At 39.2% G+C, this 25,524-nt stretch overlaps 1 protein-coding gene across 4 annotated transcripts; it reads left to right on the plus strand.

Annotated features, from left to right (window-relative positions):
* Positions 1 to 228: 228 nt before the first annotated feature.
* LOC118571539 (zinc finger protein 709-like) lies at positions 229 to 16,939 on the plus strand. Of its 4 annotated transcripts, XM_036170565.1 has the most exons (5): positions 229 to 334; positions 3,306 to 3,413; positions 12,498 to 12,624; positions 12,770 to 12,827; positions 14,677 to 16,939. In XM_036170565.1, the coding sequence occupies exons 1-5, from the start codon at positions 314 to 316 to the stop codon at positions 16,070 to 16,072; spliced, it is 1,710 nt and encodes a 569-aa protein (XP_036026458.1). In that variant the 5' UTR covers positions 229 to 313; the 3' UTR covers positions 16,073 to 16,939. The 4 variants fall into 4 exon arrangements, with proteins under 4 accessions (XP_036026458.1, XP_036026459.1, XP_036026461.1 ...); XM_036170566.1 differs by lacking the exon at positions 3,306 to 3,413; XM_036170567.1 differs by lacking the exons at positions 229 to 334; positions 3,306 to 3,413 and adding an exon at positions 10,511 to 10,838.
* The last annotated feature ends 8,585 nt before the right edge of the window (positions 16,940 to 25,524 follow it).

The raw sequence follows: 25,524 nt of genomic DNA on the forward strand, positions 1-25,524 counted from the left end.
GATAAACCCTCCAGTATGAACGAGGATTATTCCAGAGAAAAAGACTAAGCCAAGACGGGACTGTTTGTTGCAATCTGTATTTACAGATCCATTTGGAGGGTAAATGCTGCTGGACTTGTAAACTCAGTTCTAAGGAGTTAGGTTTGGTGTTATTCACCAATCAGGGACACTGTTACTCCCTTGAGCTATCCAATGAGGAGCACGGATAGTGGAGGGTGGCACCCTTGCCGCCATATTTGAGTTCCGGGTAGCTGAAGGGAGGAGAGTTGTGGCAGGGCTTCCTGACTGCCGGCTCCCTGTGGGGGACACCTGGATGCATCAGAAGCAGGAAATGGTGAGTGTGCCCCGGGCTCTTGGAGTGGTGGGTGGCGGGTTTGTGACACTGCTGCGGCTTTGTTGCAGTGTGGCGCCGGCTCCCTGACGTTCCCCTGGCGCAGTGCAGCGGAGTCTGAGGTGGAGTCTGACACTGGCGCCCTCATCTCCAAGTACACTTGAATTGTGGGCAAAGCAGGCAGCCGGCAGTCGGGAGTTTGACGCCCAGTCCAGTCCTGTCCCTTTCCTGTGAAGCGGCTTCGTTCCCAGTCCCTAGTCCTGTGATGAGTCTGCGCCGCGAACCCGCGCCGCTGCAGACTCTGCAGCTCTGGCGAGTTGGTGACGCTGCTGTGAAGGCACAGACACTGCTGTGAAGGCATGTGGGTGGTGTGCGCTGTTTTGCACTAGTTTTACACTATGGTCACCCCGGAGAGTTGTTTTTTCTTTAAACTTCTTCTTTTTAAGTACCTCGTCCTGGGTTTGTTTTATGCAAATGCAGCTGGATTTGTGTAGCTGTGTTTGGCTCTGTGCAGGCAAAATTCCCTAAGTTGGAGAAAGGAGAGAAATTTAAATTTACTTTCAAGATTTAATTTATTTGTACTGATCAGTTAAGCTGATCATTTCTGAGGCAGAATGTGAGGTTTTGGAAAGCCTTTCCAACTTTGATAGCGCTGAAAGAAGCCCAGGGAGGGGAGGGGTTATGTAATTCTTTTTCTTCTTTTTTATGCAGAGTTTCTGGCTGGTCTGGAACTAGCTTTGTAAACCAAGCAAGCCTGAAACTAAGATCCTCCCCAGTGCTGGGATTTCTCCCCCTACTGTGTATAATTTTACTTTTGTTGTTTAGCTGTTTAGCTAGCTCTAGGCTGTTTCTCCAAATGTAGTGAGTGGGAGGTATTTCTTTAATCCCAGTGGAGGTGGAGACAGGCCTATCTCAGTGTTCATGGCTAGCCAAGGCTACACAGTGAGACCCTGTTTCATATAACCTAAACAAACAAAAACCAAGCAAAACTCCACCAAGATTTATAGTTCTTGGGGAAAATATTAATACCATCAGTTCCTTCCTATTGTCTTCTGGTAGTTAGTCTTTGTAGATAGTGTAATTTTTCTTGTTGTTATTTTAAAAATTAATTTAAATAAAATTTTTTAATGTATGTGTATAAATATGTATGTGTGAGTGTATGCTGTATAAATGTTTGCTGCCTGTGTGGGGGACCTGCTGAGGCCAGAAGAGAGTATGGATCTCCTGGAACTGGAGTTACAGGCAGTTGCCAGTAGCTCTTGTGCATGCTGGGAACTGAACTTGAGCCTCCTGGAAAGACAATATGGACTCATAACTGCTAAGCAATCTCTCCAACTCTGGGCAGTGTGATTTCTGACCATTGAGAAAATCTGGGTTGGCCAATCAGAAAGAAAGACATGCTTATTTTCTATTTGCTACACAAACTATTTTGAAAGTTGATTTTAATGTTTAGAGTATTTTTGTTTTTCCAGTTAAGTTCTGATGTATGTAGGATACTATCCTGGAACTTCTGATCTTCTTGCCTTCACCTCCCAAGTGCTGGGAGTGTACCAACAAGCCAGGCGTTAGGCAACACCTGGAACCCAGGGCTTTGTACATACTAGGCAAGCACTCTACCAGCTGAGCCATATCTGCAGCCTTGCTGTACAGTTTTAAAAGTTGGCCTTTTTCTTAGATTCTGACAGGGAAATCCTAAAAGGTGCGCAGACAGGAGGCAGGTGTGTGAGTAATCACAGGATTACTGAAGGCCAAGCCACTCACTAACTGTCATTAACTGCCCCCTCTGCTTGAGTTGATCTGTTAGTTTGATTGGTATAATATTCCCCCATGGCCTCATGTGTTTGGTCACTTAGTTTTCAGGAGGTGATGCTGTTTATAGGCTCTGGACCCTTTAGGAAGCAGAGTGGAGAGGGAAAACTAGGGTCCAATGGCCAGGCCTTGACAGTTTATAGCATGGCCTGGGTTCCTGACCCTCTCTGTTTCCTGACTGTAGATGTACTGAGGCCCATCACATGCTGCTGCTATCATGCTTTTCCCTCGATGAAACCCAGTCTCTTCTTTAACTGTAAGCCCAAAGAAACCCTTCTTTTAAAAAATTTAAAAAAGATTATGTACTATGTGCCATAGTGCCCTTGTGATGATCAAACAACTTGCAGGCATCAGTCAGTTCTGTGCCTCTACCACATGGGACTCGGGGATCATATTCAGGTTATTAGCCTTGTTAGAAAATGTCTTTACCCACTGAGCCATCTTGTCAGCACCTTCTTTAAGTTGCTTTTGCCAGCCATTTTGTCACAGTGATGAGAAAAATAATAAGACTGGTACTAGAAAGTGTTCAGATACCACAGTAAACTTGGCCATGTGGTTCTTAGGCTTTGGAGCTGGTTTACGGGGGGAATGTTTTTTTGTTTTTTTAAAGATTTATTTATTATGTATACAGTATGCCTGCAGGCCAGAAGAGGTCACCAGATCTCATTATTGATGATTGTAAGCCACCATGTGGTTGCTGGGAATTTAACTCAGGACCTCTGGAAGAACAGCCAGTGCTCTTAACCTCTGAGCCATCTCTCCAGCCTGGGAGGAATGTTTTGTTGGTTGTTCCCTCCACCCTCCACCTCCAGCACTGTGTAAACAAATGCCTAGTTTCTGCAGATGGAGTACTGGCCAAGGAAATGATTCCAAGTGGAACAATTTGGTGAACTAGTTAGTTTACAAGGGTTACTTGTATGGGTAAGGGCTAAGGGCTGACCAACAAGAGCATGGGTAACTCAACAGCAGCAGAAACACCAAAAGGCCCACCCTAGCCTCATGAAAGCTGTATTCCTGAAGAACATCCAGAGATTTGCTCGTTGAGTGTCTCAGCTCCCCAGTAATTGTTTCTGCATACGGGGTGACCTTGGGGAGGAGTATTATGTATGGGTCTTGTAAGTTTTAGGAGCTTCTTGAAACTTATAAACTTCCTTTTTCTCTGCAGGAAGGACTTTTAAAAATAGGAAATAGCTGCACAAAAAATGTTGAAGAATTTGCTGCTAGCCAGAGGAGCCCTAAAATGCTGCAAGAAGAATTTAATGGGCCATCTGGTGTGAGTTTAGAATGCTAGAGTGCCAAGAAAAATGAGGACATTGAGAGACCCAGCTCAGAAGGAACAAGGACTCTATTACTAATAGAAAGTGGGCCAGAGGTGATTCATGTGGCTATGGTTTTTAAAAAAATGTAGCTATGTTCTTGTGTTCTGATAAATTGACTGGGGGCTGAATTTAAAAGTATTAACCAGTTTGTGTGGTAGAAGAAATTTGAAGACACGATAGCAGTATTCAGGCTGTCGTGGTTGCTGCTTTTTACTCCTGGCTATATAGTGGTAGTCAAGGTAATGCTGGCTTTATAGAATAAGTTTGATTCTCTGTACGTTACTGGACTTTTCTTTGTCTCAGACATATTGTTATAACTGTCCAGTATTGTTGCTTGTGTATAGCTAGAATTTTCCTGGTCCTGCCTGGCCCAGGACAAATCTCTGTCACCCGCCAGTCCCACAGCTGCTCAGACCCAACCAAGTAAACACACATATTGCTTACAAACTGTATGGCCATGGCAGGCTTCTTGCTAACTGTTCTTATATCTTAAATTAACCCATTTTTATTAGTCTGTGTGTTGCCATGTGGCTCGTGGCTTACCAATACCTTACATCTCACTTGTCATGGTGGTGGCTGGCAGCTTCTCTCTGCCTCAGCCTTCCACTTCCCAGAAATCTCCTCTCTCCTTGTCCCGCCTATACTTCCTGCCTGGCTACTGGCCAATCAGTGTTTTATTTATTAAGCAATCAGAGCAACGCATTTAACATACAGAACATCCCACAGCACTTGTGGATGTGTTTAGATTGTTATTTTCTTGATTCTATTTAGTATGTCATCTGTGCCTAAGAAATTGTTCATTTCTTCTGTATTTTCCTGGGATATATATATATCAGAGTGTTAGCTGATGTTCCTCTACATTTTCCTGGAATTTTTATAAGCTTCTCATTTCATCTCTTTTTATTAATTTGTTCTCTTCCTCTCTTTTTGTTGATTTTGCTAGGTGGTGCTTGCAAATCTTTTTTCTATAAACCAGCTGTTTGATTTGTTATATTCTTTTGGTGTCCATTTTATACTTTCTTACCTGATCTTTACTATTTCTATTGTGTACCTTTGGATTTGGCTTATTCTCTTTTTCCAAGGCCATATGTTTGCATTATTAGGCTATTTAAAATCTCTCTCTCTCCCTTTCTCTCTCTCTCTCTCTCTCTCTCTCTCTCTCTCTCTCTCTCTCTCTGTCTGTTTTCCAAGACAGGGTCTCTCTGTATAGCCTTTGCTGTCTTAGAACTTGCTCTGTAGATCAGGCTGTCCTTGAACTCACAGAGATCTGCCTGCCTCTGCCTCCCAAGTGCTAGAATTAAAGGCATGCATCACCACTGCCCAGCTATTTTTAAAATATAAGCACTCATAACTATAACCTTTGCTTTTATATTGCAATGGGTATATCTCAAAGTTCATGGCAAGTTTTGCTTTTTTATATTCATTTTATTCTAATTCTGATTTTCTTAGTGACTTACTGGATACTCAAGAGTGTATTGTTCATTTTATACTTAATGATTTTTCTAAAGTTTACAGTGATATTAATTTTTAGTTTTATTTATTTGATAAGATATAATACATTATTTCAATTTTTTTGTATCCCTGAATATCGTCTACTTTAGAGTAGGTTCCATGGGCTGCTGAAAAGAATACATTCTGTATCTCTTAGATCAGTTACATCCATTTAATATGTGGTATAGTTTTACTGCTATGGACATTTGTAAATTTTTAGTTTGAATGGTCTAAGGATGAGAGTGGGCTACTGAATTTCACTATACTAAGACATAGCTGACCTATATCCATTAGTATTTGTTTTTAAAATTGGGAGCTTCAGTAATTGGTATATGTATGTTTACATTTTTATGTTTTAATATATCCTTTACTAATGTATAGTGAAGTTTTTATATCTTTTGATTTTGTTTTTGATGTCTACTTTATCAAAATATGCCATCTTGATTTACATTTTCATACACTGGATAGATTGACTTCCATCTTTTTACTCCCTGACATTGGGTGTCTTTATCAATGAAGTAGTTTCCTAGAGACGTTAGACAGTTGGGTCTACATTTTTTTTTATTAAGTTTTTTTTAAAAAGATTTATTTTATGTGCATGAATATTTTGTCTGCATATATGTATGTGCTCTACATGCTTGCCTGGCACCCACAGAGGTCAGAGTAGGGTTCAGATATCCTGGAACTGCAGTTAATGGGGGTGTTGTTAACCACCATGTAGATGCTGGGAATGGAACCCAGGTCCTCTAGAAGAGCAGCAAATGCTCTTAACTACTGAATCATTTCTCCCATACCTCTCCCTCTACCTTCTTAAAAAAAACAAAAAAAAACCAAAAACCTATGTTGCCGGGGGGATAGGGGGTGTAGGGAGTAGGGTGAGGAGAATGAGGGGTGGCATACACCTTTAATCCCACCCAGCACTCAGGAGGCAGAGGCAGGCTGTTCTCTATGAGTTCAAGGCAAGCCTGGTCTATAGAGTAAGATCTACACAACACAGTGAAACCCTGTCATGAAAAACAAAACAAAACAAAACAACAACAACAAAAAATATGTGTGTGGGTGTTTTGCCTGAATGTATGTCTGTGTACCACATGTATGCCTGGTGCCCATGGACCCAGAAGAGGGCATAGAATCCCCTGGAACTGGAGTTAGAGACAGTTGTGAGCCACCGTGTGTATTAGATTGAGATTGATAGGTACAACATGAAAATAAAAGAAAGGGGGTTAGAGAGATGGCTCAGAGGTTAAAAGCACTGGCTGTTCTTCTAGAGATCCTAATGAGTTCAATTCCCCAAAATCACATGGTGGCTCACAACCATCTACAATGAGATCTGGTGCCCTCTTCTGGTATGCAGGTGTACATGCAGGCAGAACACTTTATACATAATAAATAATAATAAATACATCTTTAAAAGAAAGAAAGTCATCTCCAGGAGCAGAATTGCTCCCTCCCCACCAAGACAGAGTTTCTCTGTGTAGCCTTGGCTGTCCTGGAACTTGCTCTGTAGACTAGGCTGACCTCAAACTCACAGAGATCCACCTGCCTCTGCCTCACAAGTGCTGGGATTAAAGGCATGCACCACCACTGCCTGGCCAGAATTGTTCTTTTAATCAAAACAATTGAAAGGCCTCTATCTCTGTGCAGGAGTGGAGACTGTGTTCATGTGGCACAGGGTGCTTGGAGGTGTTATCAGGAGGAAAAAGTTTGAGATGGAAGATTCCATCTGCAGGTCAGTTCCTCGTAGTCTCAAAATGGCAGATAACCAATGGAGTGAAGCTTCTTGGATTCTGACAAGTGAAGTCAACTTTCCTGTCTGGAGCTTCTTGGTCCACCTTAGGCTTTTAGGTCATTAACCCTTCCATATGTGTTCTTGGATTTGAACCTGGGTCCTCTGGAAGAGCAGCAAGTGCTTGTAACCACTGAGTTATCTCTCCAGCCCAGATCTTTTTACTATTGTTTTTAAAAAGTATTTATTTTTATTACGTGTTTGTGTGTATGTATCTTCATGTGTGGGCAGGTGCCTAAGGAGTCAGAACTCCTGGAGCTGGAGGAACAGTTGGTTATGAGTACCTGGCATGGGTGCTGGGAACTAACTAGGTCTTCTGTAGTAGCAGTACACACGCTTAAGTGTTAAGCCATCTCTTCAGTTCCTAATTTTAAAAACTTTATTTTTAATGTGCATGAGTGTTTTGCCTGTATGTATGTATGCATATCACTTGTGTGTCCAGTGCCCTCAGAAGCCAGAAGATGGCATTGGATCTTCAGAAACTGGACATACAGATGGTTGTTAGTTGCCATATGGGTACTGGGAGCTGGAGCCTGATCTTTTGCAAGCAAGTGCTTTTAACTGGTGAGTCAACTCTCCAAGCCTTGCGTCTGTAATTTTTTTTTTTTTAATCCAAGTGTGCATGTATTTATTGGGAGAATTGAACCCATTTACATTAAGGTCATTTGTTTAGTAATTCCTGTGATTTTTTTTTTTTTTTTTAATTGATTGCTTTTCTGTTTGTTTGGATTACTGATTGTTCTTTCTTTATTGCCCTCAGGGATTTGCCTCTTAATCTTCTTCCCCACCCTCAGCTCCCACCAGACAGTATATGTAGTTCTGATTGTTCTGGAACTCACTATGTGGACCAGGCTAGCCTCAAACTTACGGAGATCTACCTGTATTTTCTTTCCAGTGTCTGGGAGTAAAGGCATGCGCCACTATGCATGAATTAAAATTTTTTAGAAAATAAAACTTTATTATAAAAATAACCTTGTGAGCTGGAGGGATGGCTCGGTGGTTAAGAGCACTGGCTACTCTTTCAGAGGTCCTGAGGTCAATTCCAGCAACTACATGATGGCTCACAACCATCTGTAATGAAATCTGGTGCCCTCTTCTGGCTTGCAGGCATACATGCAGGTAGAACACTGTATTCATAATAAATAAATCTTTAAAACAAAACAAAACCCTTGCAAATAAATAAAAACATTACACACTAAAATTATCCATACCCAAAGTCATACAACTCAATGAACGTTAGGATTGGCATTTGGATGGAAGCTGTATAGAACTTTACATTAAATTTTACACTTTCAGTATGGAACATATTTTATGTGCTTATCTACCACCAAACCCAAAAAGTCCATGACAGAATTAGAAAAAGACATAGCTTTATATCTTCATTCCTAATTGTCTGTTACCTTCATTCAGTCCTTCCTCATTCCCATACATTTAGCTTTCTTCTGTTGTCTGTGTTTTATCCTGCACTCACATGAACATTTGTTTACATATGCATATATTATTGGTTTCTTCAGTGTGTACTTTCCTGGGTTTTTGAGGGTTTGCCTTTATTGGTGAATCAGCATTTTCCTCTTATAGCTTAGTTTACTTCATTACCTTTTTTTTTTGACATCTTTCCCTGTGTTCTGAAGTTCTTCTTTTTCTCATATTGTTTGAAGTTTTAAGTGCCCTTTATGTTTGGATGTCTGTCTTGATTTGAGAATTTTTCTTCTGTAATTTCATTGAATAGATTCACTTTACCTTTAATTTTTAATTTCATCTCTTTCCCCTATCTCATGGATTTTTAGGATAATTGTTAAGCTCTCTCTTCAGTTCCCCTCCCCCCTTTAAAATTTAGGCTTGAAGTTGACAAAGAGGGACATAGAAGTTTTCTGTGACAACCTCTCCCCCCTTCCCTCCCCCCAAAAGTAACAGCCTAGACAGAAAGCCACCGAAGAGAATTCTTAAAAATTGTGATGGCACATGCCTTTAATCCCAGCACTTAGGAGGCAGAGACAGGCAGATCTCTGTGAGTTCGAGGCCAGCCTGGGCTACAAAGCAAGTTCCAGGACAGCCAGAGTTGTTGCACAGAGAAACCGTGTCTCAAAAAAACCCAAAAAAAACCCAAAAAACAAAAAATAGTGGTAAGAATGCTGAAGTGAAGCTCTCCACAATTGATGGCTTCTGGTGGGGGTGCGGGTGGGGAAGGACTCAGTTCTCTCTGAGGGGCTGGCCACAGGGAGTTTGACTCCAGTGAGTATATGGGCAACACAAATTGGACTTCTTTTCTTCTTTTAAAAAAATTATCTTCTTTTTTTTGGGGGGGAGGGGAAGAAGATCCCAAGGGTTGAGGGGTAGGTTGAGGGGTAGCGCTGGGAGCACTAGGAAGTGAGGGTGCTTGGGGCATATGATATGAAATTCCCAAGTAATCAGTAAAAATGTTATGAAAAAATTTAGGTTTTGATTCCTTATCCTATCTCAGGGCTCTTGGATGTTGTGGTGATGTTAATTTTTTGGTTTGTCGTCTAATGATATTTGATTATATTTTGATGATTGCAAGCTCCATATAGTCTTTATTCTGCTTTTCCAAGTATATTTTATAGACTGTTGTGTTCTGTTTAATTCGTTGAGTTTTAAATTTCATATTATTTCTTTTTCACAAAAATGTTAATTTCCTGAAACTTGCAAGTAGTAAAAGTGAAAGGATGAAATTCCAAGTAAGTAGAACCACACAGCAAGTGGCCATAGCTATACCATTACCCTAAAAAAGACGTAAAAAATAACCCCCAAAACAAAACAACAAATATTGAAGAGGAGATAAGGTTTTGATTATTCATGCTATAAAAGCTGGTTATTTATTAAAATAGTGAACTTTACCCTTATCTTCACTCGTTGCAATAATCAACTCAGTGTATATCAACTGGAGTCTTTGAAATTATGAGAACAAACAGCAGACAAAGGCATAGGGATGATTTTCAGAATAGAACTCAAAAGCATGAAATTACTAATTGGATTTCATCAAATGAAAAAACTTCTGCCTAGCAATGGAAATGAATGAAGAGACAATTTGTAGAATAGGAACAAATCTGCTAGGTGACATCTGGGAAGGATGAGTATATAAAGAACTCAACAGGGCTGGAGAGATGGCTCCTCTAGAGGTTCTTCCAGAGGTCCTGAGTTCAGTTCATCTGTAATGAAATCTGGCATCCTCTTCTGGCCTGCGTGCAGAACACCATTTAAAAAAATGAACTCAACAGAGGAAGTATGAAATTGAAATCTGCATAAACAGGCAAATGAACTAAACATATCTTTGAAGTTCAAGTGACCAGCAAAAGCAGGACAATCCATTCAAGATCTTTAATCATTGTGCAAATCCTAGAACTACGTTGAGAATCAGCTTCAACCTATTCATGGTGGAGGTCATCAAGAAAAGTAAAGAGGAGTGCACATGTAAACACAGAGAAAAGAAACCCTTAACACATTTGATGGATTGTAAATTTATCCAACTATGGAATTTTCTCAAAGAACTAAAGTTATAGTTATTGATCTATCTACATGACTGGGGAATGTAGAGGAAGTACTCACATTGGCATACACTAAAAATATCTCCATAGCCAGATTTATGACCTCAAAGTTTAGAATAGCTGAGTCCTATTCAGAAATTAATTTATTTTGTTCTTTGAAAAAAATGTATACATGTATTTAATGTGCTTAGTTATTTTCACATACCCCTAATTACTCCTTTTTTTTTTTTTTTTTCCGAAGCCTTTCTTCCTAACAAGTCCTCCTCTTTGTTTGAAACCTACTGAATTTGAGATTGACTGAATTACCATGTGTGGATTTTATTTTGTTTTTTGAGACTAGCTCTTACTGTGTAGCTGTAGTTGGCCTGAAATGTGAGAGTCCTGTTTGCCTTTGCCTCCAATTTTTGGGATTAAAGATGTGTGCCACTACAGCCAGAAATAGGCTTGTTTTTACTGGAGTATGGACAACTATAGCACTGAACAAAACTGATTCCTTCCCTAGCGATCACTAACAACCAGTATCTCCTCAGAAAGGGCTGGGCCCTCAAGAACCCCTCCCCTGTTCATGATGGAATGTTGATGGGCACCATCTTGTGCAGGTAACCACAGTCTCTGAATTCAGAAGTACACTCTCCATGTTATGTTCAAAGGACAGCATTTCACACCTTTCCTTGATTGCCCATTTAGGCCTGAGCACTCACACTTACTCTCAGTGCTTTTGACCAGTTGAGGAGTCTCTGCATTGACTGTTAGCTTCTGCAGATAAATGCTTCCTCACCAAGTCTGAGAGCAGTGCGTGTCTGTGGATATGTTTATAAATAGTTAAAGAAAAGCAGCAGTAGTTCCCCGTTAGGGCCTGTAACTTCTCTACAATGGACATCTGACCAGGTTTAGAGTACCAAGCGTGTGTTCTTTCTTGTGGAGAATGCCTCAAATCCAGTGAGAAAGCAGTTGGTTACCCTGTGCCTTGGTTAGGATTTCTATTGCTGTGATAAAACACCATTAACAAAAGCAATATGAGGAAGAAATGGTATATTCTTATTACCTTTCCATTCCGTTATTGAGGGAAGTCAGGGCAAGAACCTGGAGGCAGGAACTAAGGCAGAGGCCATGGAAGAATGTTCCTTACCTTGGCTTGGTCAGCCTGCTTTCTTATACCATTCAGGACTACCTGCCTAGGGATAGCACTACCCATAATGAGCTGGCCCTCGAACATCAAATCATCAGTCTAGAAAATGCAATACAGAGTTGCCCACAGACCAATATGGAAGAGGCATTTTTTTTTCCAATTGAATTTCCTTCTTCCTAGATGACTCTAGCTTTTGTCAAGTTGATATAAAACTAACCAGCACACTTCAATAATCTTCATGCTACTATTGCACTTGTGGTTGTGTTGACTAGAAGGTTGGTGTTATAGGTCACTGGGTTTGCAGCTGATAAGATCATTGATGACTTTTTCCCCTCAGTATTGAGGAAGCTTTCAGCTGTTTCAGGTTGATTTTTCCATGTCTTGATTTTTGACTCTCATCTGTCATACTGCTTCCCTGCTACTTCTAGAATAGTCATATCATAAATCAACCTAGCTGTATATCAGTGAATGAGCTAATAAACTATGATCTATATGTTTATTAAATTATGTATGTAAATGTGTGATCTATATTTATGTCTGTGTGTTCACCTAGATACATATAAACACTATGGTGAATTGTATGGCTATAAAGAAAAAAGTACCAGGGGTTGAGGAGATGGCCCAATAGTTAAAAGAACTTAGTATTCTTCTAGAGGACCCAAGTTTGGTTCCCAGCATATATACCCTGTAGCTCATTAGTTCTAGCTTCAGGTGTGTGTGGGGGATGTCCTAATGCCATCTTCTGACCTAGGCAAACACACACACACACACACACACACACACACACACACACACACACACACACACCGTGTACTAACCCATAAACACACACATAAATACATCTTAAAAGAAATACATCATGTCATTTTCAGTAAAATGTTTTAAAGTCCAGCACCATCATTGTAACTAAGCCAGAGTGAGGAAGGATAAGTGCTGTATTTTCTACATTACATGTAGAAAACACCTGAAATTAGAATGGGAAAAGTAAAAGATAGAAGGTGAGAATAAAAGGGCAGCTGGATGTATGGTGACTACTGAAGAATAAAGCATGAACTAAGCGAATCATATGACTGTGTGTCCCCTATGCTTTTCTACTATTCTTCCAGTAAATGTATGTGGATTATTTTAGGAGCCAGTGACGTTTGAGGATGTGGCTGTAAACTTTACCCTAGGAGAGTGGACTATGTTAGATTCCAGTCAAAAGAAGCTCTACAGAGATGTGATGAAGGAAACCTTTATGAACCTGATTTCCGTAGGTAAAAACAGAACTACTCAAATTCTTTTACTTTAATCGTAACAGTTGTTTCCTGTTCAAGAACGATGTTGTCCAATGACACGTGCTATATTATAACAAAATGTTATTTTGAATAAATTTGAATAATTTCTTTGGGTTTACTTTAGGGAAAACAGAAGAAGAAGAAGATATTGAAGAGTACCAGAAGCCTAAGGGAAACCTGAGGTAAATTACCATCACAAAAGATACACATCAAGAATCTGGTGGTGATAGGAAATCTGAGAATTTCTGTAATACAGTGAGCTTGAACACTTAGAATATTGAAAGACCTATGAAGTTATATGACATTTTCGGTGATTCATTATACAATTTACCTTTATGCACAAAATTTCAGAATATTAATCAAGGTTTGAAATATAAGGAGTGTATGAAATAAAGTGAATTTGGGGTTTAGATTGAGACTCATCTTTTGTAAAACATGTGAACAATTATTCATTTATTTCAAATCCCATAATGAAAGCCATTTTGCATTATGAATGTTCAACTGCTATCTTGGCTTAGTGCCGTATACAATTATTGTTTGTGAAACACCTGAAAGTACTATAGAACCTTATTTGATTGTATGCCGTCCTCAGAACCTCTAGTTAAATGTTTAGCCCTTAAATGTTTATAGTGATTCACTTATTTATTTATTTTTTATTCTTTTAAAGATTTATTTATTTATTATGTATACAGTGTTCTGTCTGCATGTATGCTTGCAGGCTAGAAAAGGACACCAGATCTTATGGATGGTTGTGAGCCACCATGTGGTTGCTGGGAATTGAACTCAGGGCTTCTGGAAGACTGCTGTTAACCGATGAGCCATCTCTCCAGCCCTGATTCTCTTTTTTGTTTTTCCATATGAAATTGAGTATTGTTCTTTCCAAGTCTGTGAAGAGTTGTGTTGGGATTATGATGTTGTCATATAAGCCTTTATGTTGTTGTCTGTATTTTTGCACTGGCATCTACTCATCTCTTCCTCCACTCGGTGCAGGAGGTATCTGTGTCTGAAGGTGCCTCTCTTGTTCCAATTGATAGTCTTGGTCCACTGGGAGTTCTTGGTCGAATCAGCGCTGTTAGGCTCTGTCTCTGGGGAGCACATCCCCAATTGGTGCAGAATGTGCTTATGATTCTGTTGATCTGGTTCGGTGGCTGGACGGCTCCTTCTCTTGTGTTCTCAGTCACATTTTGCTCGCACACCAACTCCTAAGCTGATCTTGTTTCCTCAGACTGCAGGCTTCTGAAATCTCTCCCGAATGGATCTCAGCTGAAAAGGTTGATCAGTAGGGCAATCTCACCAATGCCTCCAAGTTGTTGGGCTTTGCACATTGGTCAGCCTTGGGCAGAATGCTTGGGTCCAGTCTGGTCATGTCCCAGGCCATGGCTCCTTCCCCGAGTGCTGGTATTAAAGGCGTGTGATCAGTCCGCACTGCTCCAAGCTGCCGACATTGTTCTCTAGCTCGGCCTGGACTTTTATGGTCGTTGATTTTCAAGACTGAGTTTCTCTGTGTAGCTTTGTTGCCTTTCCTGATTCTGTTTTTTAAGCATGTATTTATTTGTATCTGTGTTCTTTGGTGCATGTATGCACACAGTGGTGCAGTTGTGGAGGTCAGAGGATAACCCTCAGGAATGGGGTCTCTCCCTCTATGCAGATCTCAGGGATCAAACTCAGCTTCTGACTTGCCAGCAGATGCCTTTATCTACAGAGCCATCTGACCTCCCAAAGTTTATAAATTCTTAGGGAAATTAAGTCAATAGTCAGTACACTATTTTTTTTTTGGGGGGGGAGGATGATTTGAGACAGAGTTTATCTGTGTAGCTTTGCACCTGGCCTTGAACTCACAGAGATCCACCTGCCTCTGCCTCTCGAGTGCTGTGATTAAAGGCATGCACCACCACCACCCAGTTAAGTCAATACTCTTATTTCTTTCCTTGGTAAAGGCTCTTTTTAAGTGGTATAGTTGGACCTCAAACAGGCTTTTCGCCTGCCATTACCTCTTAGTGTACTTAATGTTACTCTTTTTATTTTTTGCAGAACTCTGATGGTTGAGAGACTCTGTAAATATGATCGTGGTAATCAGAATAGAGAAACCCACCAACAGAGTCCAGAGCATATTATTGTGAATGAAAAAATGCCTCCTGTAATAACTGAGTGTGAAAGAGACATCATTGCTCATTTCCCCTCAGACACACACTTCAAAGGCAGAACTGGAGAGAAACCATACCAGTATCAGGAACATGTGGAGAAGACTTTAAAATATAAGAAATGTTGGAAGGATTTCAGTTATTCTGAGTTGCTTCAGATCCATAAAAGCCCTCCTATGAGACAGATACCCTATGAAAACAAACAATCTAATGAAGCCTGTAGGAGTTTCACTTCGGATCATGATTATGAGGGAACTTACACTGAAGAGAAATCTTATGTTTGTAAACAATGTGGGAAAGCATGGAGTGATTCCTGTAGCCTTCTCTGGCATGAAAAAAGTCACATTCAAGAGAAACGTCACACCTGTAAGCAGTGTGGGAAAGCATTTAGTCGTCCCTCACAGCTTCACAAACATGAAAGAATCCACACTGGTGAGAAACCTTATGTATGTACACATTGTGGAAAAGCCTTCATTGATCGCAGAACCTGTTGCAATCATGAACGAACTCACACTGGAGTGAAACCCTATGTTTGTAAACAATGTGGGAAAGCATTTCTTCGTTCCTGCCAACTTCTCATCCACGAAAGAATTCATACTGGAGAGAGACCTTTTGTATGTAAACATTGTGGAAAAGCTTTTACCTACTCCAGTGCTTGTTATTATCATGAAAGAATTCACACTGGAGAGAAACCCTGTGTTTGTAAGCAATGTGGGAAAGCATTTAAATGTTCTGCATACCTTCACATACATGAAAGATCTCACAGTGGAGAAAAACCCTATGTATGTAAGCACTGTGGAAAAGCCTTTGCTTATGCTACTGGATGTCACAAGCATGAAAGAATCCACACTGGAGAGAAACCATATATGTGTGTGCAGTGTGGGAAAGTATTCAGTTTCCCTAGATCCCTTCACATACATGAAAGATCTCACAGTGGAGAAAAACCTTATGTATGTAAGCAGTGTGGGAAGTCTTTCAGTCAGGGAACTTCTTTGAGAAGACATGAACGAATTCATACTGGAGAAAAACCTTATGTATGTAAGCAGTGTGGGAAAGCCTTCATCCAACGTGATGATTGTTTTAGTCATGAACGAACTCACACTGGAGAGAAACCATACATGTGTGCTCAATGTGGGGAAACTTTCACTTTTTCCAAATCCCTTCAAATACATGAAAAAAATCACACTGGAGAAAAACCCTATATATGTAAGCAATGTGGAAAAGCATTTACCTGTTCCACATACCTTCTTAGACATGAAAGAACTCACAATGAAAAGAAATTCTGAATAATATTTCTACCAGCGTAAATCATGGGAATGTTTGACCTCAACTTTTATCTTGAGGTATGAAAGAAGAAAGTGGAGAGGTACTAGATTATGAGAGCTGCAGAAGTACAGTTTTGGTCCTTGTATGCAGGTTTCTGTAAGATGGGAATCTGTACACCAGGTGTGCTGGTGCATGCCTTTCATTCCAGCAACAAGAAAGTAGAGGCTAGACAGAGTATTAAATGAAGCCTGTGCTAGTTACTGGGTTAAACACAGCGTGGGAGGTTTAAGAACCAATTCCAACTAAATGAAATTGTCTGTAAATATAAGAAAGGTGTGTTTTTACCAATAAGATAAAATTTATGAAAATTTCTCATGTGGTTGAGTCCTATGAAAGAAATGTGAAGATACCGAAGATTAATTTGTGTTGAGTGTTTCTTAAAATAAACCACATGAAAGAGATACAATAAGATCTGAGTATTTTTTAAAAACTAGATTATTTACGTAAGTATGCTCTATTTCGCTGAGCTTATAACATCAGTTTGTCTCAACATAGAAAACATATGTATACCAAAGTAACCCATCAAAAAACCTATTAAAAATGTTAGTCTAACTCACGATACTCCCTGTGCCTTTGCATAATTTTCCTTATTACATAAAATTAGTAATAAACATTTAGGAAAGGTGAACCACAATAAATTCCTCATGTGAAAAGGTGTTGTCATAACCCACCCATGTGTCAGTAAACATCAGCTTTGAAAGAAATCTGGCCCAGTGTGCAGTGTAGTGCCATTTGGGACATTATTCAGTGTTATACCCTGGAATCCATTTTGTTTATCATTTGAACAAACATTCTGGACCTGGATGAGCAAAGTATTAATTTTTGTGTGTGAGTATATTGCCTGTGGCATGTTTGTGCAGTGCCTGTGGAGTCCAGAGGAGCATGCTGGAACTGAAGTTGCAGATGTTTGTGAGCATATGGGTGCAGTGAATCTTAATCCCAGTCCTCTGGAAGAGTAACCAGGACTTTTAATCATTGGTCTATTCTTAAACAAGACATCTTGACTTTTCATGATAGGATTGGCAAGTAACTTTGTCCTGATTTTGCTCACCTATGATCCCTGCTCTCCATAGAATGCTGAAGCAGGAGACTAGCTTGAGCCTACAATTGAAGACCAGTAAGACACTGTCTGAAAGAGCATCAACAGAAAATGTATAAAGAAACTATTTGCACTGAGGTGATGTAAGTCAAAGGTTGGTAATGCATTCATACAGACATATCTATAAATAAATTATATAAACATACTGGTTAATCCATTATGTTTCACACTGATGGAAATGCATATGCCCGTTCATGTCAATTATTTATAATCTATCTCTTAAATGGACATTAATGACAACTATGTTTAAGTTTTCTCAGAATAAGGCTAGTAATGAATAGAAACAGCACCACTGTTTTCAATAAAGCTTATATGTTCCTCAGAAAACATGAATTATGTGGGCTTGTGAGATGGTTTAGCAAAGGGCCAGAGTTGAGTTCCCAACTATATATCAGTCTACTCAACTGCATGTAACTCCAGCATATAGCACCCTCTTTTTACATTTTTGGGCATCTACATTTAATTGTACATACCTGGATATACATACATGTAGTTAAAAACAAAATGTTATACATACATACATACACACACACATACATACATACATACATACATGTATGTATGTATATATTAGATGGTAGTTTTCAAGCATCCTTTACATGCCAGCACTCAGAATTAAGCAAAGGAAGTTGAAGGAATCTTTGCTCTGTCTATATTATAACAAGAAAACTAATTATTGCAGTGCTGATGTTGACAGTATGGTGAGAAAATTGAGGGGTGATGAGTAAACATTGGGCAAGTATTTGTGAGTTGGAAATGAAGCTATTGTTGAAAGTCAGTTTCAGAACATTACTCCAATGTGGTTGGCCTTGGCTTTGATACCCACTACTGTCAAATAAGAAAACAATCAAAATGAAGGTTAATGAGATAGTGTATAGATGATTTACTCAGCAAATAAGCTTCATTTGCACTTCATTTGTCTCTAATCAAATGATTTCTCTTTTCACTTATTAAAGGATAAAAATATTCCAAGTATGCAGTAACAAGTGACCCCTTGAAATGTCTTATTTCTCAATTCTGGGAGTAGCTCTGAATGCTGTAGGCCTTTTGAAGCTTTAGTGTATGATGTAAACTACATTTGGTAGAGTAATTACTAAAAACTGGATCTGAGGGGGTTGGAGAGATGGCTTAGCAGTTATGACTCTTCTGGCATAAAGTCATACCTGCAGATAGAGCTCTCATACCTAAAATAAATAAATAAATCTTAAAGCAAAAAAACAACTGGATCTAAGAGAGGTTTGACTACAGCCACCGAAATCATTCTTTGAGATTGGTCTGAGGAGGAAGGAGCCTCAGTGGCCATTTGTAGTCCATCCTTTGAGAATTCTGATCACTTAATTTGCCCATTTATGTACTGGGTTGCAGGATTGATTTTATTTTTTTTCTTTTTGTCTTTACATATTTTACATACTAATCCTGTCATTGCATGGTTGGCTAGCAAAGATGTTTTTCTGTTCTGTAGGCTGTTAACTGTCTTTCACACCGTTCCATTTGCTATGTTGCAACTTTTTTTTTTTTTTTTTAAATTTCACTCACACCTGCTTATTTCCTGAGTGGTCTCCCACTCCAAATGTCCTTGCCTATACATATCTTGAAATGTTTTCTTTGTTTTTTGTTTTTTCCCTGTAAAACTTTTGGAATTTCAGATTTTATATTAAGATGTTCAATCCATTTAAAATTTAATTATTTTAAAAGATATCTGTGTTTATTTATTTTTTTAAAAGATTTATTTATTTATTATGTATACAGAAGAGGGCACCAGATCTCATTACAGATGGTTGTGAACCACCATGTGGTTGCTGGGAATTGAACTCAGGACCTCTGGAAGAGCAGTCGGTGCCCTTAACCTCTGAGCCATCTCTCCAGCCCTAAAATTAATTATTTTATGCAGAGGGAGAAGTTCTAATTTTATTCATTCTAAATGTGGATATCCAATTTGGTAGCATCAGCTTTTGGAGCAGACTGTCTTTTCACTATTGTGTGTTTTCAGCATCTTTGCCGAAGATGGGTGGGCCTAGCTGCATAGGTTTATATCCGGGTCCTCTCTTCCATGGAGTCACATGTTTCTATTGTCGATGTTTTTGTCACTGACTCAATGGTAAAACAGGAAATCAGGTATGGAAATAACATGAACATTGTTCTTTTTCCTCAGAATTGCTTTGGTTAGCTATGTTCTTTTATGCTTCCATATACACTAGAACTTTCTGTTTTCTAATTTTTTAATTGTTTTGTTTTCCATGACAGAGTTTCTCTGTTACAGCCATAGCTGTTCTGGAACTTGATCTGTAGACCAGGCTGGCCTTGAAGTGACAGAGGTCCACCTGCCTCTGCCTCCCGAGTGCTGGGATTAAAGGCATGCACTACCACCACCCAGCTGGACTTTTGGTTTTATATATAAAGAATGTTATTGAAATTTCATGCATATTGCATGGAACCTCAAAGTTTGCATTTGGAATTACAGCCATCTTTACATTAATTATGCCAGTTCATAGCACAGGAGGTCTTTCCTTTTTGAAGTGTTTTTAATTTGTTTTTCTTTACTATTACACTTTTCAGAATAACTGCCTCTCACTTCCTTGTTTATTCCTATTCCAGGGATTTTTTATTGCTTTTCTGCATGTATCTATTTTGAATGCAGTTGTTTTCCTGATTTTGTTTATAGTATGCTTATTATTGACATCAGAAAGCCTCTGATTTTGTGTATGTGTGTGTTCATGTGTATGTGCTTATATATATATGTGTTATGTAAGGGTAGCTGTGCATGTGGAGGCTAGTGGACAAATTTCCTTGGTTGACACACACACACACACACACACACACACACACACACACACACACACTCTTTCTTTTGAGACACTGCCTCTTAAATAGACCAGCTAGCTTTTGAATTTTGCTACATTCTTCTGATTCTGTGTCATTTTCCACAGCTATGAAGGGATTATAGACTCTTGAATCACTACATCATGCTTTTATGTGCTCTATGAGTTCTGAGATTCTAACCTCAGGTCACCTGGTTTGCACATCAAGTGTGTCGTTTTCCACAGCTATGAAGGGATTATAGACTCTTGAATCACTACATCATGCTTTTATGTGCTCTATGAGTTCTGAGATTCTAACCGCAGGTCACCTGGTTTGCACATCAAGTGCTTTCACTGACAGCCATTTCCCCAGCCATGCTTTTGATGTTGTATTCTACGGCATTGCTGAATTGTTTTTCTAAATCATTAACTTTTCTAGTGTAGTCTTTAGGGTTTCTTATCTGATATTATGTGCAATTCAGCATATGTTGATGTTTCCTTATTGTATTCATTTTATTTCCTTCCCTTTTATTATTGGTCTACCCAAGGTGTCTTGCACTATGTTGAAATAACAGTGGAGAAAATGGGCACACACTTGTCTTTATCTTGACTTTAATGAATATTCTTTGACTTTTTTCTTATTTACTATAAGTTTGCTAATTGTTTGTTTTATATTGTTTTTATTTTATGAGGGATGTTCTTTCTATTTCTACTTTCTTCAATGACTTTAATCATGGGTGCTGGATTTTGGTTAAACCTTTGTTTAAATGGGAAAAAGTAAAAACCTCTGCTTCTATTGGTGTGATATTGTGATTTCTACATTTATATAAATTTATGTGATTTATTGCACCTTGTGTATTTTGCCTATAAATTCCTGGGAAAACCCAACCTGATTGTGAATGATGGTTTTTATGTATTGCTAAATTATGTTTTCAAGTATCTTACAATTTTATAGGTGTGTTCTTTATGATGATTCGCCTGCAGTTGTGTGTGTGTGTGTGTGTGTGTGTGTGTGTGTGTGTGTGTGTTTAAATAGCATTACTGTGTGTGTATGTGTGTTCATTTATATAATGTATGGACATTCATGACAAGGTACACATGTGGCCAGAATTTTCTCCTTCATTTATGTGGGCTCTAGATAGTGAACTCAGGCCATCCGGCTTACATAGTTAACTGCTGATCATCTCATTAACTCCAGTAGCTATTTTTGTTTGTTTTGTTTTGTTTTTTTCGAGGCAGGGTTTCTCTGTGTAGCCTTGGCTGTCCTGGAACTCACTTTTTAGACCAGGTTGGCTTCAAACTCAGAAATTCACCTGCCTCTGCCTCCTGAGTGCTGGGATTAAAGGTATGCGACACCACCTCCCCAACTGCTACTTTCTATCAGAGGATGGAGAACATATGACTTTTAGAGTATCTGTTGAAATTTCTAGTATTAATGACTTTGTCTTTATATGCAACTTTGTTTTTTCATTGTAGCATGAATCTTAAATGGTCTTATTAATAAAATCAAACCTGAGGCCAGTTATTGGGGTGAACTCTGGAAGATCAGAGAAGCAGAACAAGCCACAGCCACCTCACCTTGCTAATTCTTCATCTGATACTGTTCCTCAGACTGGAAGCTTCTGAGTCCTCATCCAAACGGATCTCAGCTGAATTGTGCTGCTCAAAAGTCTAAAAGCTTAACCAGCCTAGTTCCTGGTTTTCACGCCTTATATACCTTTCTGCTTTCTGTCATTACTTTCTGGGATTAAAGGTGTGAGTCACCATGCCTGGCTATTTCCAGTGTGGCCTTGAACTCACAGAGGTCCATGCCTCCAGAAGGCTAGGATTAAAGGCATGAGTACCACCATTTTCTAGCCTCTGTATCTAGTGGCTGTTCTGTTCTCTGACCCCAGATAAGTTTATTAGGGTGCAAAATAATTTGGGGAACACAATACCACCACATTTCATGGGACTTTTTCCATTACTGGTATTTTTTATTCTCTGTGCTAATGTTTTAAATATAATATGGTATATGTAGGTACTCCCTAATCTTTTCAGTTTGTATCCCAAATATTTCCTGAGTTAGAAGAGCAATCTCTCCCTATATTTAGGTAATTTCCTGCTCTATGGCTTTATTGAGTATGTTACTTTCACTATTGTTTGATATTTTCCTGTTCACATAAGTCCTTCATAAATGTAATCTCTTTTGGGTGGGGGTGGGGTTGATCTTACATGCTCTGTTCATGCTTTTTGTTTGTTTTCTCTTTATTAGTGTCTGAGTGTTCACATTCATGTTTGTCTTCCAAAAGTTGATACTGTCTTCTACTTGACCTATAATATTTTTGTAGGTTTTAAAATTTTCTTTAATTAGGTTTGTTTCTCTTTATTGATTTTATGTATATGAGTGTTCTGTCTGCATATAGAGCCTGCATGCCAGAAGAGGGCCTCAGATCCCATTACAGATGGTAGTGAGCCACCATGTGGTTGGTGGGAATTGAATTCAGGACCTCTGGAAGAGCAGCCAGTGCTCTTAACCACTGAGCCATCTGTCCAGTCTCTAGGTTTGTTTATTTATTTGTGCTTATAGGTGAGTGTGAGTGTTCCACTATGGATGTGTGACAGTCAGAGGAATCAGTTCTTTCCTTCTACCCTGTGGGTCCTAGAGTTCAAACTCAGGTCATCAGGCTTGGTGGTAAGTGCCCTTACCCACTGAGCCTCATGCTAGCCCCTGTGGCTTTTTACAGAGTTTTTGACTTAATGACCTCTTCATTTGTAAGATTTCAATGTGATGTTCTTAGTTTTTCTATAGCTATTGCACCCCTCTTTCATATCTTGAAATGAGTCCTCAGTTTTATTGGGGTACATTTACTTGTATTCTCTTATTTTATTCAGGATTTTATTTGTATTTTTTTTGTTGTTGTTTTTTGTTTTTTTGGTTAGGTATTCTTATGATTGTCTTTTGGAGTACTTTGATTTCATTTGATTCACTCTCATTGGAATCCAGTTCCTTCTTGAATTTCTCATTTTCCAAGGTGGCATTCTACCATGATTCCTCATGTTTGTGCTTTGGGATTTCCTTATCTCTGGTTATCTTGTTGGATTCCCTCCTCCTCTCCCTAAAATAACTGCTGTCTTATTTCAATTGTAATATTTGCAGTTTGCAAAGGGAACTAGTTTATAGTAAGGGCTGTGATTTGTTCATCAGTATACTGGGTTGTAGGTTAGTAGCTAAATAATCTATGTATAGAGGCTTTGAGTTGTGATCCTCAGTACTACTCCAACTGCAGAAACAACCATAATGGCTAGAAAGGACCACTATTGCAAGGCATGTTTAAAACAAAACAACAACAACAACAACAAAAAAACAAAAACAAAAACAAAAACAGTGTTACAGCTAGATGTAGTGGCACATGTCTTTAATCCAGCACTTGGGATGCAGAAGTAGGCAGGTCTCTGTGAGGTCAGTGTCAGCCTTGGTCTACATAGTGAGTTCCAGGCCATCCAGGGGTATATAATGATTCTATTTCAAACAACCACACACAAAAAGTGCTGCCTTTAAATTCTGTATATAGTGGAACAAGGATAAGAGTTTATACTAAGTATTAGTTCCTAAGTTTAGATGTAGAAGGGAAGTAGAGCAACTGAGAGAATAGAGGCTGACAAAGTAGAAAAAAAGAGTAACTGGAGAGGTTCGATTCCATATGAGGTAGGAATGAGAGGGAGAGTATATGGCTTGTGTATAAGAACAATAGTAGGAAGTATGTCACTGAATGGTTGCAGAAACATACCAAAACACCTTAAACCTATTGAAAAATAGAAATATTAAAGGAAGACTGTAAGGAGATTTATGCAAGAGTAAAGATTAAAAAATCAATTATAAGCTAGACATGATGGTGCACATCTTTAATCTCAGCACTAGGAAGAAGAGGCAGGCAGATCTCTGAATTTAAGGCCAGCCCTGCCCAAATAGTTCCAAGCTAGCCAAAGCTACATAGTGAGACTCTCTCAGAAAATCTAAACAAACACTGAAGTGCTGTCAGATTTAAATCCAAGGAAAAGGAGAGCAGAGTCAAGACAGCTGCCATCCACCTGCCCAAGGGACAAGATGCCAGCAGACCGGTAATGCTACAGCCATATGGCAAAATATAGATTAATAGAAATGGGTTAATTTAAGATGTAATATCTAGCTAGCAATAAGTCTGAGCCACAGACAAAATAGTTTGTAATTAATAATAAGCCTCTGTGTATTTATTTGGGACTGAGCAGCTGTGGGAAAGGAAATCTTTCAGCTGCATTTTAAAAAGTGCTGTGGGATGGTCTTTCTGTATGCTGTGAATATGTGTTGCTACTATTTGTTAACAAAGAAGTGCTCTGGTCTATGACAAGACAGGTAGGAAATCCAAGAAGAGAGACAGGGAAAAGGAGGGTAGAGTCAGGACAGATGCTATCCAGCTGCCCAAATAAGATGCCAGCAGACTGGTAACACCATGGCCTTGTGGCAAAATATAGATGAATAGAAATGGGTTAATTTAAGATGTTAGAGCTAGCTAGCAATGAGCCTGAGCCTGAGCAATCAGCCAAGCATTATAAGTAAGATTAAGTCTCTGAATGATTATTTGGGAAGTGACTGACAGGGATTTGGAAACTGGCAGGTGGGACAAAGAGAAACTTCTGCCTACATTGAAGTGTAATAAAAGTAAAATTAGTTAAAATATATATTTCATATATAAACATTCCTAGTGCCATTTCATGTAGAAATCCATGATGCTGAAAGAAGTGTGGTTCAGTGCTCCAACTCGAATCCTTAGAACCAGTTAGTGGGTGTGCAGTGCCCAGTGGAGTTGAAACAAATGCTCCTTAGACTGGTTTTCTAGCCCAGCTGTTCAGGGTTCAGCTTTGCATTTCTCAGTTCTCATAGTGTCCAGGTGTGTTTATGAATCTTCAGGAGAACCCCTCAGACAATCAGCTCTAGGCATATTTGTCATACTTACATTTTTTCCTGAGCATACACTGACCCAAATATGTTCAAGAAAACCCTTGGTTTCATCTCAAGGCCAGTCTGTCACTCCTCACAATACCTGTTCCTAAGGTGCCATTGTCATGAAGGTGGGAAAAGCAATTACCCAGTAATTCTCACTAATCACAAACAGAACTGCAATGGTAAGTGATATCTACCTACTTCAGTATGAAAGGTCACACAGCATCCTCCATCTTCACAGCCTCTCTCTGCCACATGGCTGGTAGATCTACGAAGTGTTCCTGCAGCCCATCACTTTATTTTGAAAGGCAGTTCTGAGATCGTTTCTGTTCAGAACAGCCCAAATTGCCTTGTGTATTCACTTGTTTCTTTGCAGACATCCAAATTATTGAGTTTATTTCAGCTTGCCTTTCATTGGAATAGAGACTATTGCTTATTCTGATTTTCTTTTACTAAATTGCAACGGTGGGGCTTCTAATTCTCTGTCTTACATAGAAGTCTCTAGCATGTCTCCATAACACATTCTCAATGGGCCTTGATTGTGAGCTCACTCCT

The sequence above is a fragment of the Onychomys torridus genome, chromosome 21 (genome assembly GCF_903995425.1).
Source record: "Onychomys torridus chromosome 21, mOncTor1.1, whole genome shotgun sequence".
NCBI lineage: Eukaryota > Metazoa > Chordata > Mammalia > Rodentia > Cricetidae > Onychomys > Onychomys torridus.

Bases quoted from the DNA above. Each gene is read 5' to 3' on its own strand.
- LOC118571539 (XM_036170565.1), top strand. From the start codon at position 314: ATGCATCAGAAGCAGGAAATG. The intron at 335-3,305 runs GTGAGTGTGCCC...TTTTCTCTGCAG, and splicing joins TGCATCAGAAGCAGGAAATG to GAAGGACTTTTAAAAATAGG. The intron at 12,625-12,769 runs GTAAAAACAGAA...GGTTTACTTTAG, and splicing joins TATGAACCTGATTTCCGTAG to GGAAAACAGAAGAAGAAGAA.